We start from the raw sequence: 26910 nt of genomic DNA, 5'->3' as shown, positions 1-26910 counted from the left end.
CGCCACAACTACACCACAACAACCTGAACCCCACCACAACTAAACCACAACACCCTGAACCCCACCACAACTATACCACAATAACCTAAACCCCACCACTACACCCTGAACCCCACCACAACACCCTGAACCCCACCACAACACAACTACACCCTGAACCACACCACAACTACACCACAATATCCTGAACCCCACCACAACACAACTACTCCCTGAACCCCACCACAACTATACCATAACACCCTGGACCCCACCACTATACCACAACACCCTGAACCCCACCACAACTATACCACAATAACCTAAACCCCACCACTACACCCTGAACCCCACCACAACACCCTGAACCCCACCACAACACAACTACACCCTGAACCACACCACAACTACACCACAATATCCTGAACCCCACCACAACACAACTACTCCCCCACCACAAACCCCACCACAACTATACCATAACACCCTGGACCCCACCACTATACCACAACACCCTGAACCCCACCACTACACAACTACACCACAATACCCTGAACCCCACCACTATACCACAACACCACAATCCCCTGAACCCCACCACAACTACACCAAAACACCCTGAAACCCACCACAACACAACTACACCACAATACCCTGAACCCCACCACAACTACACTTAAACACCCTGAACCCCACCACGACTACAACACAACACCCTGAACCCCACCACAACTACACTTAAACACCCTGAACCCCACCACAACTACACTTAAACACCCTGAACCCCACCACGACTACACCACAACACCCTGAACCCCACCACAACTACAACACAACACCCTGGACCCCACCACGACTACAACACAACACCCTGAACCCCACCACGACTACACCACAACACCCTGGACCCCACCACGACTACACCACAACACCCTGGACCCCACCACAACTACAACACAACACCCTGAACCCCACCACGACTACACCACAACACCCTGGACCCCACCACGACTACAACTACAACACCCTGGACCCCACCACGACTACAACTACAACACAACACCCTGAACCCCACCACGACTACACCACAACACCCTGAACCCCACCACGACTACACCACAACACCCTGGACCCCACCACAACTACAACTACAACACCCTGAACCCCACCACAACTACACCACAACACACTGGACCCCACCACGACTACACCACAACAGAACTACACCACAACACACTGGATGCCACCACGACTACACCACAACACACTGGACCCCACCACGACTACACCACAACTACAACACAACACCCTGAACCCCACCACAACTACAACACAACACCCTGAACCCCACCACAACTACAACACAACACCCTGAACCCCACCACAACTACAACACAACACCCTGAACCCTACCACGACTACACCACAACACCCTGGACCCCACCACGACTACAACTACAACACCCTGGACCCCACCACGACTACAACTACAACACAACACCCTGAACCCCACCACGACTACACCACAACACCCTGAACCCCACCACGACTACACCACAACACCCTGGACCCCACCACAACTACAACTACAACACCCTGAACCCCACCACAACTACACCACAACACACTGGACCCCACCACGACTACACCACAACAGAACTACACCACAACACACTGGATGCCACCACGACTACACCACAACACACTGGACCCCACCACGACTACACCACAACTACAACACAACACCCTGAACCCCACCACAACTACAACACAACACCCTGAACCCCACCACAACTACAACACAACACCCTGAACCCCACCACAACTACAACACAACACCCTGAACCCTACCACGACTACAAAACAAAACCCTGGACCCCACCACAACTACAACACAACACCCTGAACCCCACCACAACTACAACACAACACCCTGAACCCTACCACGACTACAAAACAAAACCCTGAACCCCACCACGACTACAACACAACACCCTGAACCCCACCACGACTACACCACAACACCCTGAACCCCATCACGACTACACCACAACACCCTGAACCCCACCACGACTACACCACAACACCCTGAACCACACCACGACTACAAAACAAAACCCTGAACCCTATGAACCACACAGTCTTCTTCAGTAGGCAGTAAACAGAAGAAGGTTATTCAAAAATGAGAGGTTCTGAATTTTTCCAATGATAAACAAAAAAATATATAATTCTGTTGCGAACTGTTTTTCTACAGTCTGACTTCCTGAACACGACCCTGGTAAACACCCTGGACCTACTGGTCACGACAGGTCTCTGATCAATACAGACTGATTGATCACTACTGATAAATGATCAATTGATCAGTTGGACTCTTGCTGATCTGCACCGCAATCTCCTACTCGGGTGGAGGGAGAGGAGTGTGAGGGGTCTTTTTTCTCTGACAGAAACTCTGTGAGTCTAGCCTCCCTCCCCTTCCAGACCCCTCCTCTCAACACTACCCTCCCCTTCCAGACCCCTCCTCTCCAACATTACCCTCCTTTTCCAGACCCCTCCTCTCCAACATTACCCTCCCCTTCCAGACCCCTCCCCAACATTACCCTCCCCTTCCAGACCCCTCCTCTCCAACATTACCCTCCCCTTCCAGACCTCTCCTCTCCAACATTACCCTCCTTTTCCAGACCCCTCCTCTCCAACATTACCCTCCCCTTCCAGACCCCTCCCCAACATTACCCTCCCCTTCCAGACCCCTCCTCTCCAACATTACCCTCCCCTTCCAGACCTCTCCTCTCCAACATTACCCTTCCCTTCCAGACCCCTCCTCTCCAACATTACCCTCCTTTTCCAGACCCCTCCTCTCCAACATTACCCTCCCCTTCCAGACCCCTCCCCAACATTACCCTCCCCTTCCAGACCCCTCCTCTCCAACATTACCCTTCCCTTCCAGACCCCTCCTCTCCAACATTACCCTCCTTTTCCAGACCCCTCCTCTCCAACATTACCCTCCCCTTCCAGACCCCTCCCCAACATTACCCTCCCCTTCCAGACCCCTCCTCTCCAACATTACCCTCCCCTTCCAGACCTCTCCTCTCCAACATTACCCTTCCCTTCCAGACCCCTCCTCTCCAACATTACCCTCCCCTTCCAGACCCCTCCTCTCCAACATTACCCTCCCCTTCCAGACCACTCCTCTCCGACATTACCCTCCCCTTCCAGACCACTCCTCTCCAACATTACCCTCCCCTTCCAGACCCCTCCTCTCCAACACTTGGACTAGAGGATGAGGGGGGACGATCCTAAAGAGGCAGAAGTCTACAACCCACAAAATGGTGGACAGTGTTATTCAGGAAGGTGCAATGGTACAGAACTTGCACATAGGAGTACAGACGTGACAACGAGCATTGGTAATCATGTCAACTCCATACGTTACAATTCAATCTGCCAAGTTTGAACCGTATTGCCCTTCTAACCACACATCTGGACAACGCATCACTCTGGGTGGACTTCATCTCAACCAATCACACGCCACCTCGGTGTGACCGTGCTGTAAGTCAACCTGCTTCGACCACTGGACACTCAGCCTGTGAACGCCAAAAGGAGGATTCTGGCAAGTGTAGTGATTCTGGGTGTGAGCAGAGAGGATGCTGGGATAGCTCTCTGAGACTCGGATCTACGGAGGGGACACCACTAAACCCCGCCCATCCAGGTGCAAACTGAAAACCAGTACAAAACTGGAAGTACAAAACTGAACATTTGATGTTTTTTCTGAGAAGTTGCCATTTGAGACTCAGTTTTTGTTTGTAAAGAGAATGTTTTGCAATGATGGCAAAAAAAGAATTACAATATGGCAACTCCCCTTCGGATTGGAGTTGGCCAGTAACACATTTTTATTTTTATTTTCCCTCTTTTTTTCCAGTGCTTATTGTAATTGTCCATGCTTGTCTATCCAGAGAGGGAGATTAGATCTGTGTATCTCTCCTTTTGAAAATAATGAAAGCAAACTGTTACTGTTGGACAGAAATGGACTGTCTCTGTCAGAAGCACAGCATCTGATGACATCAAGTTGTTTTTGTATGCTACATCACTGGAACATGTGTACTCAGGACCTCTTGTGCACTGTGTGACTGTGGAACACACAGGCCTGGTTCCAAGCTGACCACTAGCCTCTTGTGCACTGTGTGACTGTGGAACACACAGGCCTGGTTCCAAGCTGACCACTAGCCTCTTGTGCACTGTGTGACTGTGGAACACACAGGCCTGGTTCCAAGCTGACCACTAGCCTCTTGTGCACTGTGTGACTGTGGAACACACAGGCCTGGTTCCAAGCTGACCACTAGCCTCTTGTGCACTGTGTGACTGTGGAACACACAGGCCTGGTTCCAAGCTGACCACTAGCCTCTTGTGCACTGTGTGACTGTGGAACACACAGGCCTGGTTCCAAGCTGACCACTAGCCTCTTGACCACTGAGCAACTCCTGAGTCCCCCTCAAAGCCAGAGGTTTGAGCCTAAGTGACGATCATGCGTCTTAAAAAATAAATACATCTGGAGCAGTGGAAACAAGCAACGTGGCAGATACTTCACACAGTCTACAAGATGGAGATCGAGGGCAAGGTTACGGTTAATTCCACTGTATTTTCAGATGTTCAAGGGAGAGTTAAGAAGTGGTTACCAGAAGTGGTATAGCTATGTTACTGCTATGTTACCTACCATGAGCGTTCTTTTCCACGGCGTTCCTGGGGATAAAGGGTCAGGGCTAGGGGCCAGTGGTGGGTTTGGGATGAGGCCTGTGTGTGTGTGTGTGTGTGTAAAGTCTCAGACAGACAGAGGTGTATCGTATATAATATGGGTGTTTGACTTAGATGCTGCTGGTGCTGAGTTGTGAAGCTGACTGACCTCCAGGGTTGGAGTCAATTCCTTTTCAAAAATTGAATTGATCCCAACCCTGCTGACCTCACTACATGGCAGTGATACTAACAGCCTCTCTTTGACAGATGGTCTAACAGGAGTTTTATGTTGAAGAAAATAAATAATGAATAAATAAACATAACATAAATAAAAGTAACTGATAGTAAATGTGCTCTGACTATCTCTACAGTGGAATTTGTTCGTGTGTGTGTGTGTGTGAAATCCTCACCCTGACCAGCAGATGTCGCTGGCGAGCCGTGTAGGTTGATCAAGATTGGGATGCTCGCCCAAATCTGGACACCCATCAACAATATCTTATATATTCTCCGTGTGCAGGTCATTTTACTTTGAGAAAATATAAGTATGATTATTTTCATCCAAGCTGCATTAAGGATCAAATGTATTAAAACCTCCAACTTCCATATATTTCCTTTTTAAAATTAGATTATGGGTTTAATATCCTTTACCAGTAAGTGGAAAAATGATAAACTGTAAAATGATTACTTTAGGGATAGACCTACCACAATCTGACCATCTCTAGGAAATAGCCCTCAGCAGCAGTTTCCACATTCAGATAAAGTGATGGAGGGGTTGTTACTTAGCTTAATCTGGCATGGAGCATATTGAAAAGATGTTCTACTTCCCTCCTCAAATAAGATTCAACTTTTATAAAACTATTCATATTTTTCGTTTCTGTCCAGATATTGCAGGTAATTCGTGATGTCTTCTCACTTGTGAATAAGTAACGGGGCTGGGGATTTTCCGTCAGGCAGTAAACTGGATAGTTGTGCGCAGTGCTGAAAAAGCAGGGTTGCCAGTTTGGAGAAAATGTACATATGGGGGCAGAACGTGAGGTTCTTGGTCTCCATGTGGGGGAATTTGATGAGATGGGAGATGTATTTTTAGAGGTTGGATGTGTTTGATAAAGTAACACAAAAATTGCTAGGATGGTTTAATTTAAATTGCCTCTGGTGCAACTCAAATCTGCATGATAGTTGCAGTGGATGTGTGTGTGTGTGTGTGTGTTCGTTCTCAAGTGTCTTTTGCATGACAAGACTATGTTAACCCGCTGATCTAAAGCCTAGAGAAATAAAACCTAATGTGGTTCAAATGCAATTTAAGCCAATGTATGCCCCTTGATTTTTGAAGAATATTGAATAATATTTCATGAGCAATTTATTTATTTTTAAACTAAGCACCTATTGTTCCATTGGTTGTGTTTTTGTTGTCATATTAGACAATAAGCTACAACAAAAAACAATTTTAAATATTTAATTACAAAAGTAAAACTCCTTGACCACAACAGAATACAAGTTAACAAACACAAGTATGTGGACACCCCATCAAATGAGTGGTTTTGGCTATTTCTACCACACCTGTTGCTGACAGGTGTATAATATCGAGCACACAGCCATGCAATCTCCATAGACAAACATTGACAGTAGAATGGCCTTACTGAAGAGCTCAGTGACTTTCAACGTGGCACCGTCATAGGATGCCACCTTTCTAACAAGTCAGTTTGTCAAATTGATGCCCTGCTAGAGCTGCCCTGCTAGAGCTGCCCCAGTCAACTGTAATAGCTGTTATTGTGAAGTGGAAACGTCTAGGAGCAACAACGGCTGAGCCGCAAAGTGGTAGGCCACACAAGCTCACAGAACGGGACCGTCAAGTGCAGAAGTGCGCAGCCTGTAAAAATCATCTGTCCTCGGCTGCAACACTTACTACAGAGTTCCAAACTGTCTCTGGAAGCAAAGTCAGCACAAGAACTGTTCGTTGGGAGCGTCATGAAATGGGTTTCCATGGCCGAGCAGCCGCACACAAGCCTAAGATCACCATGCACAATGCCAAACGTCTGCTGGAGTGGTGTAAAGCTCACCACTATTGGACTATGGAGCAGTGGAAACATGTTCTCTGGAGTAATGAATCATGCTTCACCCTCTGGCAGTCCAACGGACAAATCTGGGTTTGGTGGATGCCACGAAAATGCTACCTGCCCCAATGCTCTAATGCCAATTGTAAAGTTTGGTGACGGAGGAATAATGGTCTGGGCCTGTTTTTCATGATTCAGACTAGACCCCTTAGTTCCAGTGAAGGGAAATCTAAACGCTACAGCATACAATGATATTCTAGATGATTCTGTGCTTCCAACTTTGTGGCAACAGTTTGGGGAAGGCCCTTTCCTGTTTCAGCATGACAATTTCCCCGTGCACAAAGCGAGGTCCATACAGAAATGGTTTGTTGAGATCAGTGTGGAAGAATTTGACTGGCCTATTCAGAATCCTGACCTCAACTCTATTAAACACCTTTGGGATGAATTGGAACGTAGACTGCGAGCCAGACCTAATCGCCCAACATCAGTCCCCGAACTCACTAATGTTGAATGTGGCTGAATGGAAGCAAGTCCCTGAAGCAATGTAGGAACATCATGTAGTGGAAAGCCTTCCCAGAGGAGTGGAGGCTGTTATAGCAGCAAAGGGGGGGACCAACTCCATATTAATGCCCATGATTTTGGAATGAGATGGTCGTCATGTAGTGTAAGGTAGCTACTGCATGTGCACATTTTCCAGACTGCACCTGAGCTAGCCCTTGGTCATGACTCTCAGGTCCATCGCATTACACATACGAGTTGTTGAAGGAGGCTTCTGTAGGGGAGAGTTCTGTTAAGAGCCACAATACCTGAACATTAATATTCATTGCTTGTGGTGCGGTTTTGGAAGCACAAGGAACTTATCTTTCATATCAGTGAGAAATAATAATAAAAAAGGTTAAATTGAAACACACCTTTTATAGTTTAACAGGCTCAAACAGTGTTTGAGTTTGTATTTTGCATCTTTGAAATTATTTCGATGTGATAGAGTAAAGTAGAAGCTTTATGTTTCTATAGCCGTATCATAATTGAGAATCAATTCACGTTTAGTTGGAATATTTGGCTGTTTTGGCTTCCAGGGCCAATTCACCCTTTAAACAGAACATGTAAGGTCCTTGGACTAACTAACATTAGGCTCCATTAGTCCAGTATTGGGCTACACCTGTGTATGACATTTACATTTTAATGATAAGGAACATCTGAGAAAACAGCTTCAAATATTAATAATTTTCATGCAACATGTAGACAAAATTCAATATACAGCAGTTATTTTTTGTGTCAAGAAAGAGATATGAAAAATATTTCAAAGTAAACAGAGTAATGAGCGGGATAATAAATTCCTGGCAACCCTGCGAAGGACCCCTTCGTCGTCTGCTCCTACTAGTCAACTGCAGTCATCGGCTTGGCGCTGGCTTTCAGCGGGGGAGGGTTTAGCTAGACAGTTTAGCAGGGGCGATTATTCCCGGATTAAAAGTAGGCAGGAACTGTGGGTGGAAGGCTGAAACACTGTTCTCGAAGTTTTGGCGCAACTTTATTTTCAAGGGTTCGACAACACCTCCCTGGAGAGGTTTTTCAACTCATGGAATACATAAATGAAGCGAAACTAGGCGTCAGGCCTGTGACCAACTAGCTAACTGTTAGTTTAGCTAACGTTGCTTTCCACATATCTCGCTATCCACTAGGTGTTGCCACCGTGCGTGACTAACTTCGTTAGCTTAGCTACTAGTAGCTTTATTGTGTTATGGATTGATACAGGCCCGGTTAGTTTTACTGCAAATTTGTTTTATTTTTCAAAACTTTTAGAAAGTTATTGCTAACAAGTTATCCGAGAGCAACATTCTCTATCCTTCGCTGAAATCAAAGTTGAGCAGTGTGTGTTTTGGACAAAGTGATTGCGCTAGCCAAGCTAATTTGACAGGCGTTTGTTTTGTTGTTGATCAAACGTAAAATAGCGGTCACCCAAGCGTCCAGGCAGCTGTCATCCGCTCAGAAGAAAGGGACCACCGACCGGAGCGAACCTTTTTCCACACCCAACCCGCCAGGACCCCCTGTAGTCTGCGGCTGGCCCCAGAAGGAGCTGGCCACACGGACTGCCTGCCCAATGGAGGAACATGACAACATGGATTATTTTTACCAGCAGGTCCTGCAGAAAGACGTTACCCGCAGGCTGCAGGTCGGGCAGGACCTCATAGACTACCTGAACGACCCGCAGAGGTCCACCGATGTGGAGCAAGACAAACCACGGCTGGATAAAACTGTAGATGAGCTGACGGGATGGGTCAACTCCAGCAACTACAAGGTGAGGGGACGTTGCGGTGTACTTTGCAGAGGTCCATTGTCCCCCAATCGATCCTGTTTTTGGTAATCGTTGACTAACTAGTTACTTCGAGAGAAATGTTTGTGATGATAGGATGTCGACAGGGAATATATACTGTAGGGCTGCCTAGTCAGGGGTGATGATCAGTGTGGGGACAATAGCTAGCTAGGAAGCGAGAAAGAAGTTACTCATTGGATAACGAACTGTCCCCGCCGTCTCGCTGTAACAGATACAGGTTAACTGACAAGATAAAGGAAACGCCAACGTGGTGTCTATAGGGGCGTTGGGCCACCAAGAGCCGCCTGGACAAAGATTCTACAAGTGTCTGGACCTCTGTTGGGGCGATGCGACTCCAGTCTTCCACGATCAGTTCCATCATTTGGTCTTTCGTTGACTGAGGCGCGCAGGAAATCACCTGCTATCAATATCATTTGTATCCCTCATTTTCTCAAGTGTTTCCTTTATTTTGTGAGTTGCCTGTATTTTGAGCTGTATTAGTACCATATTGAGCTGATCTGATTCAAACAGCCCACTAATGTCCTCCAAACCAGGCCTGCAGTTTAAAAGGGTAACATTTTCTTAAATGATAGCCGACGCTAGCTAACTGCTAACCATCCACGCTTGTTCAGCCAGTTAGCTAGAATAAACAGCGAATAATCTAGTACTAATACATTTAATACAAGTGATATGTTATCTTGTGACTCTCAATGTGATGGGATTGAGTTCGAGATCCTTCAGTTTTTGGTTGTTTTCCTAGCCCAGACAGACGGCTAGTAGTGGGCTGTGTGTGTGCTTGGAGGAGGACCCCATTGTCAGAGGAGCACCCAGACTAGAGCAGAAGATGGGGGAGGGGTCAGGGCACCCATTGTGAGTGTCAATTAGCGAGTTCGTTTTGCATGGCCCACTGACCCGGGTGGTGGAGTTTGAAAGTTTTAGACCTTTCCATTGGTCCTTAAATTAGATCTCCACCCACCCGGGACACCGGTCCATGTAAAACGAACTGGCTCAGTATGTCATATTGGTATCTGTGGAAAATGCTGGAATGTGGCCCTTGTTTTCTTTGCTAAGTTATCTCCTAAACCCAGACAGTTATGTCTGAACCATGGAATGAATCCCTGTGGCAGACACAGAAGGTGATGTGTGTTACATTCAACTGGAGGTGAAACTAGTTCAGTATAGATGACCTTCCCTGGTATAACGCCAGAGTTTAAGCCCATGGAAAGTCTCAGGCTGGACCGGGCTGCAATGAAAAAGGTCTCTACACTTTCCAGAGGATTCAGTGAAATAAAACTGAAATCAACTCAAAGTATCGTATTATTTCCCTTAGGGTTATATATTATTATAATAGGATGACATAGTTTGACAGAAACACAGAATGTGACATCAGCAGGATAATCACTTTGACCAGGGTGTGATTGAGTTAGTTATATGAGCCTGGTCCAATTACAACTGAACTCCCTATCCTCTTGCGAGCTCCTTCGGTGTTTACAGTGCATGTCTATATTCACACAGCATCCCAAAGGAACACATCTAGAATCAGGTCCCACCTGTCCTTATATATTTTTTTTATTCATCATGATTTTACCCTTCTCTTCAAATTAGAGATCCTAATTGGCCGAGAGCAGAAAAGGGGAGGGGCCGGCTGCTGTGAAGATGCTGAGTCAGCCCAGATGAGCTAGATGGAGGGAGTACAGAAGAGAGAGACTGAGATTGAGAGGGAGCGCGACTGCAGATAGGATTGGGATTCAGGAATTGCAAACACGAGTGCAGGAGACAGGGAGATTTGATGCAGAGTAGGAAAGGAGGAGAGGTTGGAGAGGGGTCAAGAGTGATTGAGTCAGAGACAGGATGTGTAAAGCCCCAGACAGACTGAGACTCACTCAGAGCTGCTGTACAGAGGAGAGTTGTCAGTTTTTGTATTTAACTAGGCAAGTCGGTTAAGAAGACATTTTTATTTACAATGACGGCCTCCTGCTGGGACGGGGGCAGGGTTAAAAATATAGGACAAACACACACATCACGACAAGAGAGACAACACTACATAGAGACCTAAGACAACAACAGCATGGCAGCAACACATGACAGCAACACATGACAACAACACGGCAGCAGCACAAAACATGGTACAGACAACAGCACAAAACATGGTACAGAAAACAGCACAAAACATGGTACAGAAAACAGCACAAAACATGGTACAGACAACAGCACAAAACATGGTACAGAAAACAGCACAAAACATGGTACAGACAACAGCACAAAACATGGTACAGAAAACAGCACAAAACATGGTACAGACAACAGCACAAAACATGGTACAGACAACAGCACAAAACATGGTACAGACAACAGCACAAAACATGGTACAGACAACAGCACAAAACATGGTACAGACAACAGCACAAAACATGGTACAGAAAACAGCACAAAACATGGTACAGACAACAGCACAAAACATGGTACAGAAAACAGCACAAAACATGGTACAGACAACAGCACAAAACATGGTACAGACAACAGCACAAAACATGGTACAGAAAACAGCACAAAACATGGTACAGACAACAGCACAAAACATGGTACAGACAACAGCACAAAACATGGTACAGACAACAGCACAAAACATGGTACAGAAAACAGCACAAAACATGGTACAGACAACAGCACAAAACATGGTACAGACAACAGCACAAAACATGGTACAGACAACAGCACAAAGGGCAAGAAGGTAGAGACCATGTTGCTGGTTCCTCTTTTATTTATGGACTAAATATATCCCTCTCTTCCTCTCTCATTCTCCCTCTTTCTCTCTCTCAAACACACTGCAGCAAATTCTCCTCATGCTCATTGACATAACAGTAAGGCCATTCCCTCTGCAACACACACGCTCCACAGCAGCCATATTAATATTGCAGACTGCCTTATCTTTGCTCTCCGAATGTTTTAGAGCTGCTGATCCACTGGGTTTGAACCCAGGTTAGCTGCACTCTACTAAACTTACCCTGCTGAGCTAAAGCCTGGGATAGTGTTTAGGTCTCAGACAATTGGAGAATCTCAACTGTACACTCCTGGTGTGCCTTCGTCTCCTTCTCAAAACCCATTGGAGGAGAAGGTCAGCGGCTCTCCCTGTGACCTTCTCCTCGGTGGGTTTAAAGAGAGAGAGGACGGGAGCAGTGTGCAGTTGAGATTCTCCCATTGTCAGATCCCAGTCCTCTGAACATGGTCAGACAGGGATTCCCCTTCTCAGATGGAGGCCAGGCTTTTCCTCTGGTTGGGACGGCTGGTCTGACAGTTGACCAGGCAGTTTTGGTAAAGATGCTACTTCATCTTGATTGTGTGTTTCTGCGAGGTCACTACCAGCCAGACAACGTGCACAGTGAGTCATGAACACAGGCTGACAGCTGAGGTTTGGTGTGTTGTTTTCAGTGTGTTAGTATCAGAGGGGCCTGACAATACCTGAGTGGACATATGGTCCTCTCTTCCCTCCTCTTCCTCCCTCTAGTCACAGTGAGTGTGTTCACTGCTCAGCTAGCCTGCTGACTTCCCCCACTGTCACCCCCAGGTAAACTCACACACATACACAGCCCCCTCAATCGCTCTCAACCCCTCCAGTGGAGCTGCCATATGTCTGGGAGGGAGGGGGTGTCTTTTCTCTCTCCTTTGTCCTCCCTACTCTCTCCTCTGTCCTCCCTAGTCCTCCCTACTCTCTCCTCTGTCCTCCCTACTCTCTCCTTCCTACTCTCTCCTTTCTTCTCACTCCTTCCTTTCCTCTCTTCTGTCTTCTCTTCCTTCTCTTCTGTCTCCTTTGTCCTCTCTTCTCTCTCCTTCTCTCTTCCCTGTCTTCTTCTTTTCGCTCTCCTCTGTCCTCCCTACTCTCTCTTCTGTTTGCTCTCCTCTGTCCTCCCTACTCTCTCTTCTGTTCTCTTATCTCTGTCCTCCCTACTCTCTCTTCTGTTCTCTCTCCTCTGTCCTCCCTACTCTCTCTTCTGTTCTCTTATCTCTGTCCTCCCTACTCTCTCTTCTGTTCTCTCTTCTCTGTCCTCCCTACTCTCTCGTCTGTTCTCTCTTCTCTGTCCTCCCTACTCTCTCGTCTGTTCTCTCTTCTCTGTCCTCCCTACTCTCTCGTCTGTTCTCTTCTCTGTCCTCCCTACTCTCTCGTCTGTTCTCTTCTCTGTCCTCCCTACTCTCTCGTCTGTTCTCTCTTCTCTGTCCTCCCTACTCTCTCGTCTGTTCTCTCTTCTCTGTCCTCCCTACTCTCTCCTATCTGTTCTCTTATCTCTGTCCTCCCTACTCTCTCGTCTGTTCTCTCTTCTCTGTCCTCCCTACTCTCTCGTCTGTTCTGTCTTCTCTGTCCTCCCTACTCTCTCGTCTGTTCTCTCTTCTCTGTCCTCCCTACTCTCTCGTCTGTTCTCTCTTCTCTGTCCTCCCTACTCTCTCGTCTGTTCTCTCTTCTCTGTCCTCCCTACTCTCTCTCGTCTGTTCTCTCTTCTCTGTCCTCCCTACTCTCTCTCGTCTGTTCTCCTCTGTCCTCCCTACTCTCTCTCTCCTGTTCTCTCTTCTCTGTCCTCCCTACTCTCCTCCCTTGTCTTCTCTTCTCTCTCTCCTTCTCTCTTCCCTGTCTTCTCTCCTCTCCTCTCTGTCATCTCTCTTCTCTGTCCTCCCTTCCCTCTATTCTGCTTTCTGTTTTCTCCTTCATTGCTCTCTTTGCCTTGCCTCCTCTCATCCCTCTCTCTCGGTGTGTCCTCTGTCTTGTAAGCAGCCATCTTCTCTGTCCTCCTCCTCCTCAGACCTCTGGACCTGGTCCAACATATGATGTCATGACGCCTTTGGTCTCAATACTCCACAAGAGAATAATCTGAGATATACGATAGAACTCCCTCTTTCTACCGCTCCCTTTTTCTCTACCTCCCTTTTTCTCTCTCCCTTTTTCTCGCCCTCCCTCTTTCTACCGCTCCCTTTTTCTCTACCTACCTCCCTCTTTCTCTCCCTTTTTCTCTACCTCCCTCTTTCTACCGCTCCCTTTTTCTCTACCTCCCTCTTTCTCTCTCCCTCTTTCTCTCTCCCTTTTTCTCTACCTCCCTTTTTCTCTACCTCCCTCTTTCTCTCTCCCTCTTTCTCTCTCCCTCTTTCTCTCTCCCTTTTTCTCTACCTCCCTCTTTCTGTCTCCCTTTTTCTCTACCTCCCTCTTTCTACCGCTCCCTTTTTCTCTACCTCCCTCTTTCTCTCTCCCTTTTTCTCTACCTCCCTCTTTCTCTCTCCCTCTTTCTCTCTCCCTCTTTCTCTCTCCCTCTTTCTCTCTCCCTCCCTCTTTCTCTCTACCTCCCTCTTTCTCTCTACCTCCCTCTTTCTCTCTACCTCCCTCTTTCTCTCTCCCTCTTTCTCTCTCCCTCTTTCTCTACCTCCCTCTTTCTCTCTCCCTTTTTCTCTACCTCCCTCTTTCTCTCTCCCTTTTTCTCTACCTCCCTTTTTCTCTCTCTCCCTTTTTCTCTCTCTCCCTTTTCTCTCCCTCTTTCTCTCCCTCTTTCTCTCTCCTCTTTCTCTCTCCCTTTTTCTCTACCTCCCTCTTTCTCTCTCCTCTTTCTCTCTCCCTTTTTCTCCTCCCTTTTCTCTCTCCCTTTTTCTCTACCTCCCTCTTTCTCTCTCCCTTTTTCTCTACCTCCCTCTTTCTCTCTCCCTTTTTCTCTACCTCCCTCTTTCTCTCTCCCTTTTTCTCTACCTCCCTCTTTCTCTCTCCCTTTTTCTCTACCTCCCTTTTTCTCTACCTCCCTCTTTCTCTACCTCCCTTTTTCTCTCTCCCTCTTTCTCTACCTCCCTCTTTCTCTCTCCCTTTTTCTCTACCTCCCTCCCTCTTTCTCTCTCCCTTTTTCTCTACCTCCCTCTTTCTCTACCTCCCTCATCCTCTCTCCCTTTTTCTCTCCCTCCCTCTGTCTCCATCTCCCTCCCTCTGTCTCCATCTCCCTCCCTCTGTCTGTGGTTACCTGGCTCCTCTGTTTGACTAAAATAGTGAATAACAGCAGTCAGGATCTCTCTCTCTGGGAGAGGGGGAATATTTTTACAGATTTTCTCTGGAATGTTGTGCTTCCATCGTGGTCTGCCAACATAAACATTCCAGACACACAGCTCCCTCTGCATGAGATCAGAACCTAATCTCTCTCTCACACACACACACACTCACAAACACACACACATACACACACACTGGAAAATTAAACTACAGAGAGAGACAGAACTAGCTTTGATACTGTGTGTGTTGAGGGGGTGTCTGTCTGTGTGTCACCCTGTGTTGACAGTATTGTGTTTGTCTGTCCTGTAGGTGGCGTTGTTGGGGATAGACATTGCTGGGGCGTTTGTCGATCGCTTGGGGGAGCGCTTCAGAGGATACCTGGGAACAGGTGAGATGCTTACATTCCTCTACCTCTTCTCTCTTTCTGTTTCTCTCACTCTTTCTCTCCCCTGATTCATCCTCTTTTCTATATTTAGGCTGCACATCGTCTGGCTTACTGTAGGACCAACCCATCTAACCCCCTTACACACACACACACACACACACACACACACACCCTACAGCCCTCATGGACTGCTCCTGTATCTGCCTTTGGTGTGTGTGTGTGGTGTACTTATATAACTCTGTCCTGTCAGACCACTGCCGCAGGTGCCACCAGTTGTCATTGTCACCAAGGCTGGCCACACACACACATTCTAGCTCTAGGAGGAGACATGCTGTCAGACTCCAAAGGGAAAACGACCCTCTGTGACTTTGCCTGAACCCAACTGAAAACACACACACTCCTCTCCTCTCTGTGGTGTGTGTGTGTGTAATGTCCTTAATGGAAAAGTTTAGTCTAATACAGTGCCTTGCGAAAGTATTCGGCCCCCTTGAACTTTGCGACCTTTTGCCACATTTCAGGCTTCAAACATAAAGATATAAAACTGTATTTTTTTTGTGAAGAATCAACAACAAGTGGGACACAATCATGAAGTGGAACGACATTTATTGGATATTTCAAACTTTTTTAACAAATCAAAAACTGAAAAATTGGGCGTGCAAAATGATTCAGCCCCTTTACTTTCAGTGCAGCAATCTCTCTCCAGAAGTTCAGTGAGGATCTCTGAATGATCCAATGTTGACCTAAATGACTAATGATGATAAATACAATCCACCTGTGTGTAATCAAGTCTCCGTATAAATGCACCTGCACTGTGATAGTCTCAGAGGTCCGTTAAAAGCGCAGAGAGCATCATGAAGAACAAGGAACACACCAGGCAGGTCCGAGATACTGTTGTGAAGAAGTTTAAAGCCGGATTTGGATACAAAAAGATTTCCCAAGCTTTAAACATCCCAAGGAGCACTGTGCAAGCGATAATATTGAAATGGAAGGAGTATCAGACCACTGCAAATCTACCAAGACCTGGCCGTCCCTCTAAACTTTCAGCTCATACAGGGAGAAGACTGATCAGAGATGCAGCCAAGAGGCCCATGATCACTCTGGATGAACTGCAGAGATCTACAGCTGAGGTGGGAGACTCTGTCCATAGGACAACAATCAGTCGTATATTGCACAAATCTGGCCTATATGGAAGAGTGGCAAGAAGAAAGCCATTTCTTAAAGATATCCATAAAAAGTGTTGTTTAAAGTTTGCCACAAGCCACCTGGGAGACACACCAAACGTGGAAGAAGGTGCTCTGGTCAGATGAAACCAAAATTGAACTTTTTGGCAACAATGCAAAACGTTATGTTTGGCGTAAAAGCAACACAGCACTGAACACACCATCCCCACTGTCAAACATGGTGGTGGCAGCATCATGGTTTGGGCCTGCTTTTCTTCAGCAGGGGCAGGGAAGATGGTTAAAATTGATGGGAAGATGGATGGAGCCAAATACAGGACCATTCTGGAAGAAAACCTGATGGAGTCTGCAGAAGACCTGAGACTGGGACGGAGATTTGTCTTCCAACAAGACAATGATCCAAAACATAAAGCAAAATCTACAATGGAATGGTTCAAAAATAAACATATCCAGGTGTTAGAATGGCCAAGTCAAAGTCCAGACCTGAATCCAATTGAGAATCTGTGGAAAGAACTGAAAACTGCTGTTCACAAATGCTCTCCATCCAACTTCACTGAGCTCGAGCTGTTTTGCAAGGAGGAATGGGAAAAATGTCAGTCTCTCGATGTGAAAAACTGATAGAGACATACCCCAAGCGACTTACAGCTGTAATCGCAGCAAAAGGCGGCGCTACAAAGTATTAACTTAAGGGGGCTGAATAATTTTGCACGCCCAATTTTTCAGTTTTTGATTTGTTAAAAAAGTTTGAAATATCCAATAAATGTCGTTCCACTTCATGATTGTGTCCCACTTGTTGTTGATTCTTCACAAAAAATAAAGTTTTATATCTTTGTTTGAAGCCTGAAATGTGGCAAAAGGTCGCAAAGTTCAAGGGGGCCGAATACTTTCGCAAGGCACTGTATCTCTCTTGGCGTTCAGGGCAAAAATATCCTCTAGACAAGCTCTATCGCCCTCTGGTTCTATGGCCCTCTGGTTCTATCGCTCTATGGCCCTCTGGCTCTATGGCCCTCTGGCTCTCTGGCTCTATCGTCCTCTGGCTCTATCGCCCTCTGGCTCTATGGCCCTCTGGCTCTCTGGCTCTATCGTCCTCTGGCTCTATCGCCCTCTGGCTCTATGGCCCTCTGGCTCTCTGGCTCTATCGTCCTCTGGCTCTATCGTCCTCTGGCTCTATCGCCCTCTGGCTCTATCGCCCTCTGGCTCTATCGTCCTCTGGCTCTATCGTCCTCTGGCTCTATCGTCCTCTGGCTCTAGCCCTCTCTCTACAAACACAGAGGAGAGTGAGATGAGATCATAGTGATTAATGAGGGACATTAGTGATCTACACAGAACTGACTCACTCCCCACTTGCTGTGTGTTGTGTATTTCTGTTCCTGTCTCTCGTTGATGATGGGCTGTGGCCATCTTGTCCAGCGTTGTGAGGAGTGTGTCCAGTGTTCAGAAGAAGTGAAACCTCAGTCCTCTAATGCAACAGTTTAAAGAGCTAAAATGACAATGAATGAAGAGATGAGTTTTCTGGTGAATACCACATTGAACTCCCACATATATTCAGTATGTGCGTGTTTGATGCTAATATCAGACGATGACGTGTGTCTGTCTCGGCAACAATGACCCCTGACGCTGTGTGCTGGACCCGTACTGCCCCTGTTGCTTATGAAACCAGCTGTGGTAGCAACAACCCACCACACACACACACACACACAGGCATTCCTCCCAAAAAACATCAGCGGGGGAGTGACATGGTGATGTCATCCTAGAGCAACCTTCCTCGGTTTGTGTGTGCGCGCGTGTGTTTGAGGTTCAAAGGGGGAGTCTGAGGATTGCATAAAACAGTAGCAGAGAAACTAGTGCCTCTAAGGAAAATCTCAACTCCACCTGGTCCAAACTCTGTTTCCTCTCTGTCTGTCTGGTCCAAACTCTGTTTCCTCTCTGTCTGTCTGTTAGCAGACAACTGTGTGAACTCGACAGTAACCCTGTCCCATAGAGACCCACTGTCTAATTAAGTCTGTCTAGTAGCCTCTGTACCTGCAATGTTTCTGCAATTATGGATTCAAGTCAAGTTTTCAAATATGCCAGTTGATTGTCTCTGTGTGAGTGTGTGTGATTGACCTGTGATTTGTGACATTTGTTGTTTTCTTAAACAAGTCCACTAGGGGGCACTAAGGTCGTGTGTGTGTGTGTGTGTGTGTGTGTGTGTGTGTGTGTGTGTGTGATTTAATGTACATAATAAAGGGTACATGGTTATGTATTATATTATCTCTCCACAGTGGTCCCTGCGTTAGTGGACCGGTTGGGGGACAGTAAGGACCAGGTCAGAGAACAGAGTCAGACGGTCATCCTCCGCTGTATGGAAGTCACAGCATCGCCTATGGTGAGAAACGCACGTCATATACACACAGCATCGCCTATGGTGAGAAACGCACGTCATATACACACAGCATCGCCTATGGTGAGAAACGCACGTCATATACACACAGCATCGCCTATGGTGAGAAACGCACGTCATATACACACAGCATCGCCTATGGTGAGAAACGCACGTCATATACACACAGCATCGCCTATGGTGAGACACGCACGTCATATACACACAGCATCGCCTATGGTGAGACACGCACGTCATATACACACAGCATCGCCTATGGTGAGACACGCACGTCATATACACACAGCATCGCCTATGGTGAGACACGCACGTCATATACACACAGCATCGCCTATGGTGAGACACGCACGTCATATACACACAGCATCGCCTATGGTGAGACATGCACAAAAGTGAGAGAGAGGGGTAAAGACACGCACACTGCCACACGCCCGTGGTCAGACAGATCGTACACTCCCTGACCGTATTCCAGGAGCGTTAGGTGTCCGGCCTGGAGGTCTGCAGCTCCTGTAGATCACCTAGCAGAACGTTGTTACCGCCACATTACATTATAACCAGATTACAACTAACTGGCTTTAATCAGGATATTTTAACCAGCTTGGCCTGCTGGGTAGAGGAGTTCAGGCGCAGAACTGTGAGAAGCTTGGCCTGCTGGGTAGAGGAGTTCAGGCGCAGAACTGTGAGAAGCTCACCTCAGAGAGCGAGAGTTTACAGCAACCAAAGCCCAGTCTCTCTCCCTCTGATTCTATCATTAATACATCATTCACCAAAGCTGCCGAGCTCTAGAATAAGACCGTATCAGCAGCTCCCTCATCTGGACATAACCAGAACTGCATGGAAAATTACTTACACAGACACCGTAACCTTCTCTGTCAGTAATCTGCTGAGCCCCCTTCAGTTTGCCTCCCATAGACTCCTTCAATGTTAACTCTCTCTCAATCTCTATCTCTCTCTGTAGTATGTGTGGGAGAGGTTGCTTCCTGGTTTTAAACATAAGAATTTCCGCAGCAGAGAGGGCGTGTGTCTGGTTCTCTGCGCCACCCTCAACACGTGAGTACTTCCTCTTTCACCATCAATCACTTCCTGAGGTCACAGGTCATACGGAGAGGAAAGGAGAGATAGGGTCATATACCACAGAACAATATGAATCCCCTACTGCAGCTTACATGGGACATAATCATATTGTTTGTGTGAGAGGGAGGGGGATCAAGAACCACACAACCCACTCTCTCTCCAGAATGAATCCTCTTACCTGGGTGTGAGAGTGAGGGACAAAGACCCACACCACCCACTCTCTCTCCAGAATGAATCCTCTTACCTGGGTGTGAGAGTGAGGGACAAAGACCCACACCACCCACTCTCTCTCCAGAATGAATCCTCTTACCTGGGTGTGAGAGTGAGGGACAAAGACCCACACCACCCACTCTCTCTCCAGAATGAATCCTCTTACCTGGGTGTGAGAGTGAGGGACAAAGACCCACACCACCCACTCTCTCTCCAGAATGACTCTTCTTACCTGGGTGTGAGAGTGATTAGAGGTCAGAGTTGGTGGCTCTATAGTGACCTACCCTGAGTCCCAATCTGTCCACTTCTCTACTCATCTCCACATTTTTTATTTAACCTTTATTTAACTAGGCAAGTCAGTTAAGAACAAATTCTTATTTCCGATGACGGCCTAGGAACAGTGGGTTAACTGCCTTGTTCGGGGGAACAACGACCGATCTTTACCTTGTCAGCTCAGGGAGTCGATCTAGCAACCTTTCGGTTACTGGCCCAACCGCTAGGCTACCTGCCGTCCATTTAGAAGTATTGGACTGGTGTTAGGATTTAGGGAAGTGGAGAAAGTACTTGACTTGCAGGGTTAGTTTATGCTGCTAACACTACTCTAAGGCATGCACCACTCTCTAAACCTAAAGCCTTCAGCATCTCCTCGCTAATAGCAACACTGTTGTGGTCAATTCTAAGCTGCTACGTAGCTAAAGGTCTCTCTAAAGCCTACTGGTGAATGCTACTGAATGATGGTCGGTTACACAACTAAACTCATACCATCTCTCTCTCTTCACCTCCCCTCAGGTATGGTGCTCAGCCTTTGAGTCTCAGTAAGATTGTTCCGTACCTCTGCACTCTGACAGGAGATCAGAACCCACAGGTAAGAGACGCTGCTTGAGGGTGAACCTGAATTGTCTCTGTCCCTGTCTCTGTCTGTATTTAAAGCCTAACATGTAGAGAATGTTCAATCAAATGTATTTATAAAGCCCTTCTTACATCAGCTGAAATATCAAAGTGCTGTACAGAAACCCAGCCTAAAACCCCAAACCACAAGCAATGCAGGTGTAGAAGCACGGTGGCTAGGAAAAACTCCCTAGAAAGGCCAGAACCTAGGAAGAAACCTAGAGAGGAACCAGGCTATGAGGGGTGGCCAGTCCTCTTCTGGCTGTGTTAATGTAATATAGAGAGGAAAGCCCTGTTACAGACCTGCTTTTGGTTTGAGTTCCGTTAAACCCATTGTGGAGAACATAGAAAGAAGTTCTAATCATTGTGTTTCTATGGTGGAGTATATGACATTACAGGAGGTCTAGTGTGCTGGAGCTTCTTATTCTAATCGTTTCCTCTGTTATTAGCCAGTCAATGGGAGACTGTTAAATAGCTGGGTGAGAGAGAACCCTGGTTTCACCACTGAAACATGAGACCCCAACCCCGTCTCACCCACAGAGTGATTATTGTGTGTGTTTATTAAGACTGGGAATTGCCATTGACCATACTTAGGTGCTGATACGATATGTATTTCAATTCTCAAGATTCTATATAAATTGCGATTCGATAGAGATTTTATTGGGATTCGATGTTCCAAACATATTGCTCAACATATGTCTGCTGCAGAGAGACGAGGGCCAACGACTTCTGATCAGTCAGGAAAATCAAAGTGCTGAGAACACGTTGGCTCCCTATTAGTTAGTTTTTTAACATTTAACATTTACATTTAAGTCATTTAGCAGACGCTCTTATCCAGAGCGACTTACAAATTGGTGCATTCACCTTATGACATCCAGTGGAACAGTAGTGCATCTAAATCTTTTAAGGGGGGGGGGGGGGTGAGAGGGATTACTTTATCCTATCCTAGGTATTCCTTAAAGAGGTGGGGTTTCAGGTGTCTCCGGAAGGTGGTGATTGACTCCGCTGTCCTGGCGTCGTGAGGGAGTTTGTTCCACCATTGGGGGGCCAGAGCAGCGAACAGTTTTGACTGGGCTGAGCGGGAACTGTACTTCCTCAGTGGTAGGGAGGCGAGCAGGCCAGAGGTGGATGAACGCAGTGCCCTTGTTTGGGTGTAGGGCCTGATCAGAGCCTGGAGGTACTGAGGTGCCGTTCCCCTTTTAAGATGGAGAACAAGCTGCAGGTACAGCCAACTAGCACAAAAATGATATTGCAGCATTGTCAAAACGATACAATTTATCATAAATGTATATCCTGATATGTAACTATTGATTTTTCTTTGTTGTTTATTGTTTTCGTCCCACCCAATCATTAGGGTCTGGATCAGCTACCCATTCATTATCCTCCTACACTCTGGGATGTGACAAATGGATCATTTTGCTTAACTTTTAAACTGCCATTTCTTTTTTTGGTTCTCTGTTAAAATGATTAAAAACAAATCATAAAATTCCACGTCTATTCACAATGCAGAAAAATGTTTCTGTTACGTATGACCTCAAGGACTGGGGAATGAACTTTATATCTACCGCAGTCCTATCCCCTTTAAAGCACCTCGGCTACGACATGCTGGTTTGTCTGTAAGGTTACACTATGGCTTTTCAAATGCCCACACAAAACCTTCTCTGGAGATAGTTTCAAAGCCCCACTGAACGGGCATTTTACTTGTCTGTAAAGGAATGCCACTTCCGAAGCGGGACTAACGTCCATCACTAGGCAACCAGAACTGTTAATCAAATCATCTCGAGCTGCCTGTGTGTAGACCGTTTTCTCCTACAGAAGTACTTTAAAGTTCATTAAATACTGTGGTTACCAAGACATTTAGTAGAAAGTACCCATCTTCCTCTAGGAATCGACTTACGATTCAGTCTTTTTGGAATGGAGGAGACTGATTAGTTGGCATACTTCCAAGAACACAAACACTTGCATCTTTCATAGTGAGCTAGCAAGGGCCTGCGAGAGAGGGGAGGGGCACAGTCAGGTCGGCCACCAGGCAGAAAGTCAGAACCGTGCACTAGGCCTATCTGCCAATCAAAAACTGTATCTTGCAATTTCTTGGCTTACAACGTCAGTAAAGCAAGGCCCATCCTCAATGAATAGGCTAGGATACCCTACTAGCAACAGACCGAAGACTAAACACACACTCGCATCGTCAGTGAAGAGAAAGAGCAGCTGCATTAGTATTTGTTTATTTTGTGGGCAATGTGGTCTTTTATCTACTTCCCCAGTGTCAGATAAACTCGTGAATGTCATTTTTTTGTCCCGACCAATCACCATCCCCCATATTCCTTGGCAGTCCCGCCCACACACAATCCATTCTGCCTCTGCTCTCAGCCAATCAGAATTTAACACTTGCCGTATTCAGCCAATCACAGCACCCTTTACAACACACCAAGCCAATCAAACCTCGAGCGCATGGCTCATATGTGTGTGTACCCCTCCCCCAGTGTTTTAATCCCACTCAAGAGGAGTGGACCTAATCTGTGTGTTTATGGAAAATCCTCCTTCTTTTAGCACAGCGCTAACACACACACACACACACACACACACTGGCACCATATGAATACACCCTGCCAAGTCCTGCAAGCCAGGTGAGAATGAAGGTTGTGAAGTCACATCTCACTGGGGGGTAAGAGGTGTGTGTGTGTGTGTGTGTGTGTGTGGGGGGGGTGTGAGTCGATGGAAAGTTCATGCATTATCTTCTGCCGATCAGTTATCTGAGGTCACTCATCCTGTCTGTCCTGACCACACACACACGCTGACGGTGTGTGTGTGTGTGTGTAGGAAGTTGGAATTCTGATGGGCTGAGCGCAGAGGCAGAATGGGTTGTGTGTGGGCGGGACTCAACAGCCTTGGTTTCTCTTATGACTGCCTCGCCTGGTTCACTAACTACTTCTCAGATAGAGTTCAGTGTGTCAAATCGGAGGGCCTGTTGTCCGGACCTCTGGCAGTCTATGGGATGCCACAGGGTTCAATTCTCGGGCCGACTCTTTTCTCTGTATATATCAATGATGTCGCTCTTGGTGCTGGTGAGTCTCTGATCCACCTCTACGCAGACGACACCATTCTGTATACTTCTGGCCCATCTTTGGACACTGCAAACAAACCTCCAAACGAGCTTCAATGCCATACAACACTCCGTCCGTGGCCTCTAATTGCTCTTAAATGCAAGTAAAACTAAATGCATGCTCTTCAACCGATTGCTGCCCGCACCCGCCCGCCCACCTAGTATCACTACTCTGGACGGTTCTGACTTAGAATATGTGGACAACTACAAATACCTAGGTCTGGTTAGACTGTAAACTCTCCTTCCAGACTCACATTAAACATCTCCAATCCAAAATGAAATCTAGAATTGATTTCCTATATCGCAACAAAGCCTCCTTCACTCATGCTGCCAAACATACCCTCGTAAAACTGACTATCCTACCGATCCTTGACTTCGGTGATGTCATTTACAAAATAGCCACCAACACTCTACTCAGCAAACTGGATGCAGTCTAACACAATGCCATCCGTTTTGTCACCAAAGCCCCATATACTACCCATCACTGCGACCTGTATGATCTCATTGGCTGGCTCTCGCTACATATTCGTCGCCAAACCCACTGGCTCCAGGTCCTCTATAAGTTTTTGCTAGGTAAGCTCCGCCTTCTCAGCGCACTGGTCACCATAGCAACACCCACCCGCAGCACGTGCTCCAGCAGGTATATTTCACTGCTCATCCCCAAAGCCAACACCCCCTTTGGCCGCCTTTCCTTCCAGTTCTCTGCTGCCAATGACTGGAACAAATTGCAAAAATCACTGAAGCTGGAGACCCATATCTCCTTCACTATCTTTAAGCATCAGCTGTCAGAGCAGCTTACGGATCTCTGCAGCTATACACAGCCCATCTGTAAATAGCCCATCCAACCAACTACCTACCTCATCCCCATATTTATTTTTTTCCTGCTCTTTTGCACACCAGTATTTCTACTTGCACATCCTCATCTGCACATCTGTCACTACAGTGTTAATTTGCTAAATTGTAATTACTTCGCCACTATGGCCTATTTATTGCCTTTCCTCCTTCATTTACACACACTGTATACAGATGTTCTATTGTGTTATTGACTGTATGTTTGTTTATTCCATGTTGTAACTATGTTGTTTGTGTCCCACTGCTTTGCTTTATCTTGACCAGGTCGCAGTTGCAAATGAGAACTTGTTCTCAACTAGTCTACCTGGTTAAATAAAGGTGAAATAAAAAAACGGTGACCCTACAGTGGGAGAACTCACAGACTCCCCTCTGAGTCCCTGGCTGTCTGTACTGTTGACTCCTCTGGCTACTGTCCACAAGTTTGAGTTATGATGCTCCTGTTTAGAGTCCAGAGCCAATAGGATGCTTATGTTTAGAGTTAAGGGCCAATAGATGTTTAATGCTACAGTAATTCTTATCTCCATCTGCTATTTGACTAAAATGTGAATAATATGAAATGAAATATTATTTAAGTTTTTAGATAATAATGATACTGGATAAATAAAGATAAAATCCAAAGATGAGATAATATTGTGGGATGTTGTGTATCCTGTGTGCAGGTGCGTGAGGCTGCCACAGCATCGCTGGTGGATGTGTATCGCCACATAGGAGAGAGAGTCAGAGCCGACCTTGGAAAGAGAGGCCTGCCTGCCACACGGTGAGTGTTTATCTGTGTGTGTGTGTGCTTTTGGTGTGTGTGTGCTTTTGGTGTGTGTGTGTGTATACTACAATATATTTTGTATGTGCCATGTATGGGTTGTCACTAGATGTCGACCGATTATGATTTTTCAACGCCGATACCAATTAATGGAGGACCAAAAAAAGCCGATACCAATTATTCGGCAATTATTATTTATTTATATATTTTTACTGACTTTTTTTTTTTTTTTTTTTTCAATTTAAAGTTTTATTAAGTTCTTGTTTTTCAATCAACCAACAAAACACATTCCACATTCACAGATGTGACAGGCTTTAAAAAATTAAAAAGTCAAAAAATAATAATACATTTGAAAAAATTAAAATACAATTAAAATGAATGATAAAGTCAAACAAAAGCATTTATTTTTCTTAATCTATATATTTTCCTTGGTACCTGTATATACATACATACATACATACATACATACATACATACGCACATATACATACACACACACATACGCACACGTACTCAAAAACTAAATTAAAATAAAAACACACACACAACAATAAAAACCATACCACTTGCAGCAGCACTATCAAGGTTCTTATCAGCTATTTCAAGCATTCGCTGAGACGATGGGCCAATAATTCGTTTTTAGGTTTTACAGTACCTTACACAAAATGTATCTGCGCATTTCCCTAGTCACCCCGTTCACTCTGTCCAGTTTGAAATATAGTTGAATAGTGGGGACCAGAGTATCAAACTTGGGCTGTTTCTTGTGGAGGTCATAAGTGAGCTTTTCAAGAGGAAGGAAGTCAACAATCTGGTCAATCCACATTTTAAATGTAGGGGGGGTATTAGAGGCCCACAATAGAAGAATACATTTCTTAGCAAAGTATGTAATAGTCATAAGCAAATTTTCTCTGTCAAATCAAATCAAATCACATTTTATTTGTCACATACACATGGTTAGCAGATGTTAATGCGAGTGTAGCGAAATGCTTGTGCTTCTAGTTCCGACAATG

At 46.1% G+C, this 26910-nt stretch overlaps 1 protein-coding gene across 26 annotated transcripts in view; it reads left to right on the top strand.

Moving 5' to 3' along the window:
• Nucleotides 1-8145: 8145 nt before the first annotated feature.
• The window catches only part of clasp2 (cytoplasmic linker associated protein 2), a 121290-nt gene continuing 102525 nt past the window's right edge, over nucleotides 8146-26910 (top strand). For 21 of the 26 annotated variants that reach the window (XM_065017864.1, XM_065017859.1, XM_065017875.1 and 18 more), the window contains exons 1-6: nucleotides 8153-9048; nucleotides 15380-15458; nucleotides 18898-19001; nucleotides 19975-20066; nucleotides 21090-21165; nucleotides 25803-25900. In XM_065017864.1, the coding sequence (XP_064873936.1) occupies nucleotides 8851-9048; nucleotides 15380-15458; nucleotides 18898-19001; nucleotides 19975-20066; nucleotides 21090-21165; nucleotides 25803-25900 (647 nt within the window). In that variant the 5' untranslated portion in view covers nucleotides 8153-8850. Of the gene's footprint in view, nucleotides 9049-15379; nucleotides 15459-18897; nucleotides 19002-19381; nucleotides 19392-19974; nucleotides 20067-21089; nucleotides 21166-25802; nucleotides 25901-26910 lie in introns of those variants that run through there. The other 5 variants (XM_065017850.1, XM_065017848.1, XM_029658609.2 and 2 more) reach the window with 3 other exon arrangements.

This window comes from Oncorhynchus nerka, linkage group LG4, assembly GCF_034236695.1.
Source record: "Oncorhynchus nerka isolate Pitt River linkage group LG4, Oner_Uvic_2.0, whole genome shotgun sequence".
In the NCBI taxonomy this organism is placed as follows: domain Eukaryota; kingdom Metazoa; phylum Chordata; class Actinopteri; order Salmoniformes; family Salmonidae; genus Oncorhynchus; species Oncorhynchus nerka.
Note: the sequence above shows the minus strand (reverse complement) of the source record. Positions and strands in the feature narration are given on the sequence as shown.